At 35.1% G+C, this 15,808-nt stretch overlaps 1 protein-coding gene across 1 annotated transcript; it reads left to right on the top strand.

Moving 5' to 3' along the window:
- Positions 1-14,276: 14,276 nt before the first annotated feature.
- Positions 14,277-15,504, top strand: LOC149019229 (protein SRC2 homolog). Its single transcript, XM_089151003.1, has one exon. It carries the CDS (start codon positions 14,416-14,418, stop codon positions 15,388-15,390), a length of 975 nt encoding a protein of 324 aa, XP_089007129.1. The 5' UTR covers positions 14,277-14,415; the 3' UTR covers positions 15,391-15,504.
- The last annotated feature ends 304 nt before the right edge of the window (positions 15,505-15,808 follow it).

The following is a 15,808-nucleotide window of genomic DNA, read 5'->3' as shown; positions in this document are numbered from 1 at the left end:
GCTTCAAGATCATCAATAGTCCTCAATAATTTTTGTTGGGCCATTAGGGCTTTTATTTTTCTCTCCCATATCCCAAAATCCCCAGTCCTATCAAATTTCTCAATGTCTACTTTAAAGCTTTCCATTGGAACTCTTAAATCTAGGTATTTAGGGTTTTGATCCTGACCTACAACTCTACTAGTGTCACACCCCACCCGCCGGTATCGGTCCATCCCGACAATCCTTGGGTGTGATCCACAGTCACAAGATCCATGGTTTAACCATCAATAATAATAAATGCACACAATATCAAATCAAGAGCAAATAACAATTTCAATAATTAATATATAGGAATACAAGTGTCCAAAATATAATAAAAAGGAAATGAATATAATTCAAAGAATGAATAAAAGAAATGTGTCCAAAAGAGTATTTCAGCAGAAGCAGAGAGAAAATCTTAAAGTCTAATGATTAGTTTGGTCTTTCTTGGGGTTGGCACTTTTCTCTTCTAATCTCTCGATAAAATGAATATTAAAACTCTCTCTCATTGATCTATCCAAATAGAGAACCATTTGGAACCTCTTGCCGTCAATAAGTGCTATAAGTGCACTCCTTGTACCTGCAAGAGGCTTCATGTTGTGCAACATCATTTTCATTGATGTCTCCAGAGTTTCTTCATTGGGGTTCTCCCAGAAATATGAAACTTCTCCCGCATCTGTATAGTCATCTGAAGAAAATAGAGATAATCCTCCAAGGATGAGGTTTTTACAAACTCAGTAAGTTAACAAATAATAATGAAAAGATGATATGCAATAGTATGGATGCATCTAACAGTTAACCATGCAAGTCTTTAATAAGGCAAACATGCTTTAAGATGTAACACCAACCCTCCTCTGAGTAGGTCTCATCAATCTGATTCCTCACGGATTGGCTACCTCTGTTGGGATCTTGGGCAAGGGGTACGGTCCTAGTCAATCAACTAGGGTTGAGGTTTAGGTCCACACCCTCTCACCACAACCATTGGCTTGAGTTCTAGCACGTGTCAAGGATTCTAACCCAATGCAAGGTCCTACTACATGTGGTCCAGGTACCTCCCCTATGGCACCAACCAACTGGGTTTAGTATCATTCTCCACCTTGGAATGAGAATTCTCACGGGTTGGTTACCTCAGTTGGACTCTATTCCCTAACCTTATGGTCAACACATATTGTTGGGGTGGATGCTGTTATGTTCCTCGCGACTCCCAAGCCGCTTATATATTGGACACCCATGAGCCTAACCCTACCATTGCATGATCAACAGTGGACCACTGAGTCTCCGCACGGACTGACTCTTGCTATGGGATGATACATAGTCATGTTAGCGTTATCACGGGTCATTCGGCTTCAATACCCTAGCCGAAATGGTAGTAGCACGTAAGAGAGAAAGAGAGAACAAAACCCACAAATGAACCCAAAACCCAAATGAATCTCAACCCACAAATGAACCAAACTCACACATATTTGCACAGCCTGAACCGGGTTGGTTCAATGCCAATTCAAGATTGGCTCAAGCCATGCTAAGCCATGACTCATTCTAAAAAGGTTGAGAAATTACAAATTAGCCCATGACAGTCATGATCACAGGTTAACATTTATTATGGGCAAAATGGTCATTTCAATTTCAAAGTTAACAGAAACGTTTAAGTGAGTAGTGTGAAAAAAAATTCGAAGATGAAAAAGAACTTTGATCATCGGATATAGAGAAAATGAAGAATCAAACGATCCCTACCGTTAGGTTCAAAGAAGTAACGAATGGAAGAATTCTATCACAATATGAAAGGGTTCTAATAGGATTTTTATGTTTAGGATACCAATCATGAATATTTCTTTTTAAAACTAATTCACTTAAATTCAATTTGCATCCAATTTTTGTGTTGAAAAATAGAGTTAAAGATGTTTTTTATGGTTTAAATTTTCAAAAATTTCAATAATCACTAGAATCAAAATAATTTTATCAAATTTTTTTCTCAAAGCAGAAAAATTAGAAATCATATATATATATTTTTATCTTACAAGATATAGAATAATAACAATTAAGAGTATGTTTGTCATTTCCTCTAATCAATTAATAGTTCTAACGGAAAAGGGAGTGGTTGATAATTTGGCATAGTTTTGAAATACCTATATTTTTTTGTTAATTATCTTAACATGTTCTTAAAAGTTTCTCTGAAAAATAAAAATGAAGATTTAGATGATTGTAGAATACTCTTTGGCCCTTTGCATTTTGGAAGTGATTCGATTCTTCAACAACAAGAAGAAGATATGGAAAAACTGTAGAACCCTTGTGATTTGATACCTAAATCCAATACAGCTTCTCTCATGGCCTTTGGTTTTAGCTTTTTTTTTGGGTGAACTTTGTTTTGAGATTCAGAAATATGGTATATACAGTGGTTTTTTCTTCTTCTTCTCTAAGTTAGAATACCAACACTACTAGTCTAAAGGGATCCATTTTGCATTAGCATAGTGCATACTGGGTTCCAGCTAAATCCAACTTAGCATAAAGCCAAGAATCCCAGAATTTTGTTTGATGGTCATAAGTGAGATTCTACTCATCTCGATCTGTGACATCATTCAGGCAAGAAGGAATCCCAGAATTTTGTTTTACATTGAATCTTCCACAATTGTTGTTCAAGGTCACCTTACTGGCTCACTTGCAGCTTCAGATTCTTTTATAATAATTTGCGGCTCAAAAGCTCTCCATATTGGAGATGGTTTTTTTTTTTTTTATCATTTATGGTTTTGTGGTAAGCCATGGAGTCGGGGTGAACCCATATTGTAGTTGGTTATGTCAACAAAGAAATTAAAAGGAGACAAAAAGTATTGAATATGTGTTTTGTAGTAGGGAGTGGGATTTTATGGAAGAGAGAATAAAAATAAAGCTTGGTTTGCATTGTTTGGAAAAAAGAAAAGAAAAGATGTGAAAGGAAGATGAAGATACCCTTTGTTGGTTAAAAAGGGGCATCCATAGAAAGCAAAGTACATTGGCCATAGTGGAATCATAGCTGTAAGTTGAAACATTTTTTGAGGGTTACCCCCAAAAAAAAAAAGTTGTAAAGTTTTAAGAGTCAAAGGTGGCGTTTGGTTCCGTAATTCTGTTGAATCGGGTTCAGAATTATGTTTCTGGGGAATCATGAGTCTGTGGAAGTAGGTTCTGTAGAGTCATATTCTTAAAAAAAATCGTGTTTGATTACCCTGATTCTGAAAGTGAATCTATCGAATTAGCATTTGGTTACCCTGATTCTAAAAGTGAATCTGTCTGAATTAGCATTCTATACTATTCATCAGGGTAGATGTATGTATTCTCTCATACTTCTTCACCATAGGAAGAAAACAAGTATAGACTAGAGGCATTATTTTATACATCTTTTGGGTTGGACTACCTAATACGAACACCAAAGTTGAAAAATTTTAGGTTTCTATGAAATGAGTGTTCACACAACTTAATGTGTCTAAAATTGTCCAACCGTCGGAGGTCCGCAAAACAAGAGTTAGATGAGGGCCGACTCATCGGTCGAGAATCAACCTCCGATGGCTAAGTCAATAATTACACCATTGAAGAGCTCTAAATTAAGGGCTGGAATTGGATCGGACTGGGTTGGGCTTTTGCAATCCCAAACCCAACCCTATATGTTCTAATCTGAGCTCATTCCCGCCTTGACCCTACCTAGTTCAGGGCCAAGGATTATTATCCCTAGCCCTAAGCGTTACAGGGCCAAGCCAAGCCCATTCTTGCCCTAATTGGCCCCAATAAATTGATAGTGTTGCTAATATAAATAAATTCATATTCCACAATTCTATATTGAGCTCCGAAAGTCTCTCATTACTTTGATGATGGAAATTGAAAACCTCTCCAATTGACATCATTATTCAACAAAAAAATTCATATTCAAAATTTTGTTAACAAGTAAATCAACGATAATTTAGTATTGATATTTTTTTCGTAATTAAAGAAAATGATATTTTAGTTACAAACACCTATTTGTCCTTAATAAGTTTTTTTTTTCCTGAAATATCACATTGGAGGCAAAAAAAAAAAAAAAAATGTCAATATTCATGATGAGAAGTTGGGGTGTAGATTTGTTAGATATTAATTCTCTATATACTAGCTTTTATTATTTATAATATATTATTTCGCCTTAGTAAAAAAAAAATCAATGATTTTTGGGAACTGAATATGACTTAATTCGAAATTTTTTTTTATTTTAAAAATAATATAAAAATGAACTCATAGTTTAATATGATCAAAACTACTGAAGGTTAAAGTCGAGACTTATAGTTATATCAATGTGAATATGAAAATTAGGGTAAAAATCAAGGTCATTAACATTAAGACTAGAGCCAAAATTAGGGTTAGGATTGAACCAAAATCAAATGTATGCTTAATACATTGGTAATGAGGATATAATTTATTTTTATTAACTTTTACAAAACATGATAATGTTTTTAAAATTTAACATGTGTCAAGTATTCATCCATGTGGATTATAATTAATTCGTCCAAACTCAAATCAAGGCCAAAAGCATGAGCCTAGATCAAGGCCAAGATTAAGGCCAATATTAGGGCTAGGATCAGGGTCAGAATTAGGGCCAAAATCATGGCCAAGATCAGGGCTAGAATCAGGGCTAAGATCAAGGTCAAGATCAGGGCCAAAATCAGGGCCAGGATTAGGGTCAAAATCAGGGCCAAGATCAGGGCTAAGATCAGGGCCAAGATCCGGGCCAAGATTAGGGCGAAAATCAGGGCCAAAATCAAGGCCAAAATCAAGGCCAAAATTAGGGCCAAAATCAAGGCCAAAATCAGGGCCAAGATTAGGGCCAAGATTAGGGCCAAGATCAGGACCAAGATCAGGACCAAAATCAGGGCCAAGATCATAGCCAAAATCAGGGCCAAGATCAGGGCCAAGATCATAGCCAAAATCAGGGCCAAGATCAGGGCCAAGATCAGAGCCAAAATCGAGAGTAAAATCCCGTGGACCTTGGCCCTAATGGGCTAGAATATTTTGGAGACTAATCGCCCTTAGGGCCAAAATCTTTAGCCCAAGCCCTATTCGGGCTCAGGGCAGGTCGGGCCAAACTTGCACCCCTACTCTAAATCGTTGCAGAGCTTAATTGAAAAATAGAATAGAAGGAGAACGATTCAGTTACCTTCTGTTTTGCATTGTCCATTAATTTTTATAGAGTTTACCTTTTAATCGCAATCGTCAGGTCAGTTAATAAGTCTTATCTACAACCGTATGATCCTTGGGTTTAACTTCCCTAATCCTTGTTATTCTACATTCCTTCTTGGGCACGATCGCCTATTCCAATTCTGGTGGGATCATATTATTTTTTTTTTTTGGTAATCGTGGGATCATATTATTTACTATAGGATGGTTGGGTTTTTTTATAATGGTTAAATTTTTTCATGCTCAAGTAACCTTTGGGTTAGCTATTCACTTCGGTCTAGACCGGGAAGAACCAATCGACCATGGTTCGACCTAGCTAGCTTACTATTATTATTTCTATTCATCACAACTATTCAAAGAAACTATAATTTTTTTTTTGGTAATCAAAGAAACTATAAATTGGTGAATATATAAAACAAAATTCACATGGTTCAGCCGAAAGTTACGCCTACGATCCAACATTGGGATGATTTTTCTCTGAAGATAAAACATATTACATCCTTATAATTTGATTTTTTCCCCAAAATATTGGATACTATATATAAAAAGTAGGAGAAATCCCTACTTTTGTGAAAAGACTAAAATACCCCAAAACTACAATTTAGATATTTTAGGTCTTCAAGGACCCCAAAACACTCTTTGATGATATTGTTGTGATACTCAATAGGCATCTGACCGTTTATCACTTGAGTAGAAGACCGTATTTCTCTTATTCCTCCATCACATATTTAGGATGAAAGTCCATTTCTTATCTATGTTATCAATATTCTCTGTGGTGCTCCAAAACGTATAATAGAACACATCTGAACCCTGCCACCCTTCCTCAAACCGCCAACCGTTTTCTTTCAAAATTTTGGTATGATATGTTTTTTTTTCTTTTGGGGTCAGGTTTGGTAAGATATGATTCGGTTCACATTAATTAATTAATTAAAGTAAAATCAAGAGATTCTATTACGTGACCGTGTAACTACCACACTAATTCCACACGGACTTGACACCACCATGAAACTTTCCACAGCGATTTATGAATTTACGTTACTACCCTCCCAAACATATCATACTATCATCATACTACTATTATAAAAGCATGAACTCAAAAGTTATGGCTACATTTTGCTTCCCAAAATAGCCTCCTTCCCTAACTACATTGATATAGTTAATTGTGTATAAAATTGTAAATTCTCATTTTATTCTTCCGATAATATTTTACATGTTCAATGCAATTTGTGATGTCCAATACATAAAATGCAAAAATCCATTTGAAAAAAAAATTAACCATTAAAATTTCCAACACATAAAATTCTCCATTTAGAAACTCAATCGGTTTTAAATATTTTCCAACACCTAAAATTTTTAAACCTTTGAAAAAATCCGTTACTCTCCACTATCTCATTAAATTTTCTATTTCCCCCTTCAACGAGCATCTTCCACCATGCAAGCAGAATTTGTGGCACTTTATGAGGCAACCAAGCAAACTGTGTTGCTCAGAAATTTGGTTATTGAGCTCAAGGTCTTTGAAAATATGGTGTGACAACAATTCTGTTGCATTCCTTTCAAAGAATAACAAAATATCTACGAACTCTGAGCATATTGATATTAAGTGTCTAATTGTGAGGGAGAAGGTCATTGCTGAGGAAATTGATATTCAACCTACTTCTATTGATAAGAAGTTGGCAGATTCACTCACTAAGGCATTGTCAATAAGAGTTTTTAAGAGTCAATGTTTCCAGTATGGGTATCCTATAATCTTTTGATGCTTTCATTTAGTCGAAGTTTTCATTCTGTTCAGTTTTTTGACTTCATTGTGAGATTTATTCATTAATAAGATAGCTCATTTGTTTTCATCTTATGTCAATAATTAATGTCAATGATGTTAATTTTACATTTGCTAAATTTGTTATTATATGACAATGGCGATATTTAACCAAGGTTTTGATTTATGGCAGTATTTAGCCTATAATTCCCAAAAATTTTCCTATTTAATCTCTCACCTTTTCATTCTTATTTATTCTCTCTACTTTCTTTTCCTATTTTATCCTCACACACGACTGAGAGAAGAAGAAGAGAAAGGGCAAACACCGCCTTATTCCTTCTTTGTTTAGTTCTTTTGCCGCTTCTAATATGCCATGATTTTGTTCGCGAATTGAAGATGGCCGAAGATTTACTCTCTCCTGTCATACCTAAAAAGATGATTTGGTTGGATTATTGTAGACTATGGATAAGGATATAATATTAATTTTATTCTTTTTTTTCTTCTTTCAATTAATGTAGATTTGCACCTTAATAATGATCTATTTTGGTTAAGTATATGAATGAATTTCTTTTGAGAAGAAAAAGTATATAAGCAAATTCACTGCCATACAAGGCAAGCACCCAATTCAACCATAGAACTGAAGACATAACTTACAAAGCCACTTGATACTCCATAAATAGAAAAAGTTAACAAAGTAACAACCTAAGCATAAAGAACTTACAAAATAGAAAAACCACTTGAATACATAAATTAGATACTCCATGTATTGGTCTCAATGTGTTTATCTTTTAAGTGAAAGACACCAGTACCCTGTACTGTTTGATCTACATTTGGTCCTAACCAACCAAATTCTTCATTATATGTGAAATATATACAGTTTTCTCTAAATTGTGGATAGTCATGTGTGTGACAGACTCTTCCCTAATAACATACGATCACCAAGTCACTCGGTCCCCCATCCGATTTTTGAAACTAATTTGAATATCTTGTGTGGCTTCCATTCTATCCTTAGCTTGACAACTTCTTGCGACCAACATAAGTCACCAAAACTTTCTACCAAATAATATGTCTTTTGCTTGTATTGTTGATCAATATTGCTTCGCTCAATTCTTGGACCACGGCTGATATCCAAATCAGTTGGAGGAGAAATGTTACAGCTCGTTGTTTTCGGACGAGGAGCCAACTCTACAAGTCTAAGATCACATCGATCAGTAATGGCATACAATTTCCCATTATAAAGAATAACATCTTTATAATATGACCCCAAAGCAGTCTACCGTTTGTCCAGTGGAGTACAGAAGGCTAATGCAATGTTAGAATAAAGAACAATTACCACACAATTATACTTCTTAGCTGCTACTGAAGACATGGAATTCTTATTATACAAGTCAGAATTATTTGCAGCAGGAGTAGGTAACAATATAGCCTTATTAATGAAGATTTCTTTCCAGATATAGCAAATACTATCATCTGCAGCGTTAGACATCAGTGGGAAGGGTATTTAGCAGCGGAAGTAGAATTACAACTTGGGTTAATGAATTCAGAAGAAAATTTGGTCCCTCCTTATGCACCATTATCAGCCATCCTCTGTTAGAACCAACACATTGAGAGTTAGCCTCAATATTTTGAGATTCAGCACAAAAAACCTAGGAATATTACCAAAAGATGGATAAAACATTAACCACGATAACTGAGATAGCTGGTGCAATGGCAATATTTTCTTAGAAGTCATGGCTGTTACATGCTAGGACTTGCAAACCACACTGAAGCGAAGAAAGTTCTCCACCTCCACTTTTAATTTGTTTGCAATTGTCACCCTGATATCTTCCAGAAGTTCATCTATGATATTCTTGACGCCATGATCATTAGTGGTGACCATCTTCAACCGCTTATTGGAAGAAGTCATGCAGCAAAACTGAATAAATTTCTTTTTTTCCATTTAAACAATACACAAATCAGAACAAATTCAGAAAATATTCAGACGCTATGCATAGTTGGTGTAAGAAAAAACTACATGAAGAAACAGGAACTATCACGGAAGACTTGAAAGAATGAAAAGAAAAAAAGGAGAAGAGAGAGGCGTATATCAGATTACATAGAGCGGATCTCACTTTTCTGCTAGATTGTTTCTTTTCCTTCCCTTCCTTTGTTATACGCTTTCAATTTCTAGGTTATCTCCTATCCTATGGACCTATATATACACTCACAGACTCTTCACACGGATATCAGAATTGCCAGTTAGAATTTGATTCATAATATATTATTTTTTAATTTTTTTTGGGTACAAAGGTATTTTTTATATATAGGGATAGAAACATTACATATGCAACCGTTAGGAGTTGATATTATTTTCTAATTTCAAAGAAGAGATTATTTAAAGCCGATCCATTGACCTATAGTGTAGATCTGGATTCCACACTGGATCAGATTTGAAAAGTAATTGATTGCAACAAGTGTAAAGAGGTTTTCCCTAACGGGAAACCTTAGAAACCCCTCTCTCCTCTTTTTTATTTTTTGACAAAGGGCTATTAACCCGGGGATGGAGATATTAAACGCCCGTCCAACCGACGCTCACTAAGAATGGTTGGTTTCAAGTTTCAACCACTAAAACAACTCTGTGGCGAATCTCTTTAAATAATCTTATACTCTCTTTAGGTAGGGTTTAAATTATAAAATCATGGGATAATTATTGTTGTCTCTCTGTGCTATAGTTTAATTAATTACTAAAAATACCCTACTTTTTAAGAAATTACTGTTGCCCCCCTCAGTTTTAACAGCGTTAAAAAACCGTTAAGTTGAATGTTTAGTATGTATTTTGCTTTTCTAAAATTAAAGTCAAAATGCAATACTATCTTCATTTAGAAAAAAACCATATCAAGTCCCAATTTTAGAATTGTATTCTTATTATCTAAATTTTGAAAAAAAAATTACCTAAATTTATTTTTTTGCTAAGAAAATAAACTTCCTTAAATTGATAACGTGAAATTAGATAGTAAATAAATGAAAATATAGCCAATGTAGAGTTGTTCTAGTGGTGAAACCAACACCTCCGACCTTTGCTGAGGCATATTAATATCCCATCCCCTAGCTTAATAAATCCCCTTTATACAAAAAATAAAAATAAAAATGATAACTTCTTAAAATTAATAACATCAAATTGAAAAATGAATGACAAAAACTATAAAGCAACATCAAATTGAAAAGTAGGAGCTACCCAATTAGGATATTATTTTTTTTCCTAATTACTAAGGTAATAATATAATTTAGTATAAATAAGTAGAATAAAACCTTAGAGTTATTTTGTAATTTTTAAATAAATAAAATTGTCACATCATCGTTTAATTGACGGAGTTTAACTGTAGGGGGAAACAGTAATTACAGTTGAAGTTTAAGGTTAGATTAATAATTCAAAATCTATAAAGAATAAAATAGTAATTAAGTTATAGTACAGAGGACAAACACTAATTATCCCTAAAATTATCTCTTGTGTGAGGCCATGGTAAGCAAGATTTCAGTTTTTAAATGACCATATTATCATTATGGAGGTAATATGATTATATATGCAGTCATGTCAATTTGGCTTTGATGTATGACACGCAACCTTAACATGAAACTCTTGCATCCCTTTTAATAATCCCTAATTAGGGTTTGAATTATAAAATTGGTAATATATCTATTCTACAATTTGAATTTGAATTTTTTAAATTACCAGTGATCCAATGATGCTTTAAATTTTATACCAATCATAACCTTTATATATATCTTTATATGCTCAAAAATATATATATTTCTACGTGAATGGAGCCCTAATGGATCTAACTAAATTGATATTTAAATTAGTTCAAGTCACTTTGTTTAGATTAGTTCAATTTGATATGTTTTTTCTTAATTTCTTCAAGTAACTAAACTATTTGACCCTGGGCCAACCCGATAAACCGGGGCGCACACGGGGGTGGGGAGCCCCAAGGAGATTTTGCACCACAAGGATTCGAACCGAACCGCTAGCGAACCAAGTGCACCACGGACCAACCCCGTGGCTATTTGTACCTTCTAATAGCTGGATTATTTGCAAAAGCAAACAATTAACAGAAAATGCATTTACAGACATGTAAATGGACGGAGGTGACACCAACGAACCAAGCAAACCCACGAACCGAATTAGAAAAAGTTTTAGAGAAGGCATCCGAATTCGAAACTTTAACGGATATCCAATAATAACCCTCCGATAAACTATCCCATTATTGATTGATAATTATCACTTTTTTATAATTATTACTATAAATTTATAATATGATTACGAAACGATCCGAAGCACGGATCCGACCGAATCATCCATTTTTATTGAAAAATGTTAAATATTACACCGGATAATTTTTATCCGGATATCCGATCCGAAAGCAATTACCGAACCGGTGCTAGCGGCGGATCCGGATATTTTCCGTAAGAAAAAATCCGGACAATACCATCTAGTACAGAATGCGAGCGGATTTCAGCTATCCATTTACACGTCTAATTTTTACGTGTGCTATGCATGTTTAATACTTGAACATTTAAGTTCAAATGGATACAGCAACCAATTTAGTTAATCTGGATACTTTTGGGCCATATATTATATATAGCTTTTAGCATGAAAACTGAAAATCACAATGAATTATTTGACATGTATTACAAATACTATATCATTTTCCACTGCTATAAGCCACATTAGATGAAGTTGGAAGTGGATGGAATTTGAAGTTCTTCCGGCATTAAGCTTCTTCATTTCCTCTGTTGTTAACTTCCACAACCTTTGCTGGATGTGGGTTTGCAATTTGCTGAGCCAGATCATAAGTAGCATGTACAACAACCGACAAGTAGTAAACTAGCATCACAATCATACAGATACTGAAGTACCTCACAAAAGCCTGAGACCCAAGAGAACCCATCAAGAACATGTTCATTGCTATGGACAAGCAATGAACAAGGAAGGCAGCTAAGGAACAAGAGGAACCCCCCAGACTTTTGGAGTCAGCTGCTGAGGCACAAATTTTTGTAATATTAGTCCCACACAGTGTGCCAGCAAAGAGGAGGAGGTTATAAAAGAATGTCTCTTCCTTCTTCTTTAATCATTCTAAATATCTTCTCTCTTATATATTTCCAAACCAAACCAACCATCTTATTTGTTGATTCAAGCCCCAGAACCAGAATGGAACAGTAATAACATAACCAAATCAAACCAACCATCAGGCCTCAAGCCCCAGTAAGAACGATGATCAACAGAAAAGTTACTAGCTTGTAGAGGTTTCTTTGAAAAATCATGGTTAAATTTTGCTTCCCAAAATAGCTTCCTTCCTTAACTACATTGATATAGTTAATTATGTTTAAAATTGTAAATTTTCATTTTATACTTCCAATAATATTTTAAATGTTCAATGCAATTTGTGATGTTCAACACATAAAATGCTAAAATCCGTTTGAAAAAAAATTTAACCATTAAAATTTCCAACACATAAAATTCTCCAGTTTGAAACTTAATCGGTTTTAAACATTTTCTAACACTTCAAATTTTTAAATATTTGAAAAAATCCATTACTCTCTCCACTATCTCATTAAATTTTCTATTTTCCCATTTATTTCTTAACTACCCATCTTTCAATTAATATAGTTACAAATTTAACCATTTTTCAATGCAAAAATTTAACCATTAAAATTTCCAACACATAAAATTCTCCAGTTAGAAACTCAATCGGTTCATTACCCAAAATAAAATAAAAAATATCAAAAAAAAGAAAAGCTCAATCGGTTTAAACCATTTTTCAACCCCTAAAATTTTTGAACGTCTCAAAAAATCTGTTACTCTCTCCACTATTTCATTTAATTTTCTATTTACCCCTTTATTTCTTAACTGCCCATCTTCCAATTAATATAATTACAAATTTAATCATTTTTTAATGCATAAAAAATATTTTGGTTAGTTACTGTGATGAATTAAATATTTAAAATCTCAATAATAACATTAATTATTTCATCATAGGATCGATGTTCTTATTGAAATCCAAAAATCAAAAAAAATTGTGAATTTGTGCCCCTGAACTTGTACTTGAATTCTTGAATTCGTCTTTATAACTAATATCCAAATGCCAAATCGTATTTCTTTCGCATGATTTTTTTGCCTCTTTTCCATTCTCTAACATATATGGATTCATTGGTCAATGAGTATTTGCCATAGTCATATTTATCAAGAAAAAGAAAAGAAATATTTGCCATGGCCGTTAGAAATTCTTCCACCACGTGGTACACTTCTCTCGAGGCACCATCACCTCCATCATTGATATGGCCTATTGACATTATTGCTGTGGAAAAGCTCATCGGTCACCTTCTATCAACCAATTGTGATTTCTTAACAAATGTTTAATTCATAGGCTTTTATCTTCTTTTTTTGGTAGAATTCATAGGCCTTTATCATGACACTGCCTTCATTGTTCATTCTTTCTTATGGTTTGGTCTGTTAAAATCAAAATCTTGTATGAATGAGTCTAATGGTCGAAGTTAAACATTGTAACAAGAACAAATTGTTTGGACTTTAAGAAACTCTTATATTTCCAATGCAAGATCTCATGGCATGTAGGTTTCAAATGTAATGAGACAACTATTGACAAATTAAAAAGATATCCTATTCGGTGGAATTGTCGCTAGGAACAAGAAGATGAAATATACAAGGGTGTGATCTTCTCTTGGATCTTTGTGTTTAATTATAATCATGTACCAAGGGTGTCCAACTGTATAATAGATTCCTTAGATAGAAAGGCCCGATCTATTTTGTGTATGACTATCGAGCAACATTCAGCTCCCTGGTTGTCCTCCCGCCCTCCTGCAAAAAAAGTGGTTCGGGCTTAGTCGTTAATAAAGAAACAATTGATCTCAAAATAATCTTCAAAATCATCAAAGTAGAGATATTGTTATTTTACTATCTTAGGGGAGTCACGCAATCTCTCATCTGTTCAAACTTAAGGGTGACATGTCTCATCATAGTAATAAATCATCCTTTACAGTCTCTTCGTCACCATCACCATGACTATGTATTACAAATGTACAGGTTTTAAATTAAAACTCAACTCAAAGAAGAAAATAAAAATTAAATTACACAAAAAAAAAAAATTATGTTAGAAAACATTTCTCACGTGCACGCGTGTCATTACTAGGAACCCAAATGAACGAATTCGGAACTCGGAAGACTTGCATATATTGTGGGATGGCAATTTGAGTAATATATTTGACAAATCCGGTCCTTTTATGTAATATCGCAACCGAGAATCGATCCGATAAGCTTCACGAATCGTTTCCGAATTTAGATCAATCATCTTGTCATCACAGAGAAATTTCTCAGATTCTTCTTCGGCTAAAACTGAAACTGCAACTGTTCCCTCTCATCTCTCCCTATAAATGTCTCGTTTTGCCGCTCAGATCTCTCATACCCAGATTCAGAGAAAAGGAAAAACATGGAATACCGGTCATTAGAAGTGACTGTGATTTCTGCAAAAAATATCAAAGATGTGAATCTCATCGGCAAAATGGACGTTTACGTCGTCGTTTATCTAAGCAACGATCCTCGAAAGAAGCAGAAAACACCAATCGACAAGGATGGTGGAACAAGCCCTAAATGGAATTCCGTCATGAAATTGAATGTCGATGATGCTGCGGTTCAAAAGGGTGGTCTTGTTCTCATCTTTCAACTTCGCGCTGATCGTAGTGTTGGTAGCGATAAAGATATCGGCGAAGTTCATGTTCCGATCAAGGAGCTTCTCGAGAATGAAGGAGATGGGAAATGCCCCAATTTCATCAGTTATCAGGTGAGAACATCTTCTGGTAAGGCTAAAGGTCAATTGAATTTCTCGTATAAATTTGGCGATAAAATTACTACTCCGGTACCGACGATATCGAAGGGAGGAGATGAACCTGTAACCGCCTATCCGCCGGCGGTGGCACCGGCTCCGTCTGCGGCACCGCCACCGGCTCTGGCTGCAGGGCCGAGTGTAGCATATCCGCCACCTGGTTCTGGTAGTGGGCATACTCCTCCGGCGAGTGCATCTGGTTATCCTCCACCAGGGGCAGGGCCATATGGTTATCCTCCACCGCCAGCAAAAGGAGGAGCATATCCATATCCACCACAGCAGCCGCCTGGATATGGGTATCCGCCACCGCAAGGGGCTTACCAATACCCACCACCACCACAACCAGGGTATGGTTATCCACCACCACCACATCAGGGGTATGGATACCCTCCGATGCAGCAGCAACAGCCACCGAAGAAGAAGAAGAACAAGTTTGGAATGGGAATGGGAGCTGGGTTGCTGGGAGGAGCACTTGGTGGGCTTTTGATAGGAGATATGGTTTCTGATGCAGCTTATGACAATGATGCTTATGATGCCGGTTTCGATGATGGTTTTGATGATGGTGGTGGTTTTGATTTCTGAGTTATTTTCTTTTTTATGTTGTTGTTTTCTGATGAACCTCTTTTCCTTGTTCATATGTGTTTGACTTTAAATCTTCTAGTTTGATTTCTCCCCATAATGTTAAAAGAAGAAAAAAATCCTTATAGTTTAATTCAAATATATTTCTTTAACCTTTTCATCTGATTGTTTCATCGTTTCATCGCTGTGGAGGATTTGGGTAGAAGGAATCCTATTTCCTCGAGGTCGAACCTTGGAGACACCCAAATGGCTTAAATTTTGAACTTATCTGAACAATTTAGATAACAGGAATCTTGCTTGTGCTTCATACAATGATAGTAAATTACCAGAAAAGCAAATCGAGCTCACAAGAATGATCTGGGAAGAACGAAACAGAAAGTTGTTCTACAACCTACCACCTTTCCAGCTCCATATTATGGCA

This window comes from Hakea prostrata, chromosome 4 (assembly GCF_041222555.1).
Source record: "Hakea prostrata isolate BN-2017 chromosome 4, UWA_Hpros_2, whole genome shotgun sequence".
In the NCBI taxonomy this organism is placed as follows: domain Eukaryota; kingdom Viridiplantae; phylum Streptophyta; class Magnoliopsida; order Proteales; family Proteaceae; genus Hakea; species Hakea prostrata.
The sequence above is the reverse complement of the archived record's forward strand: the minus strand, read 5'-3'. Positions and strand labels throughout refer to the sequence as shown.

What these genes read in the sequence shown, in the direction of transcription:
- LOC149019229 (XM_089151003.1), top strand. Translation starts at nt 14,416, where the DNA reads ATGGAATACCGGTCATTAGAAGTGACTGTGATTTCTGCAAAAAATATC.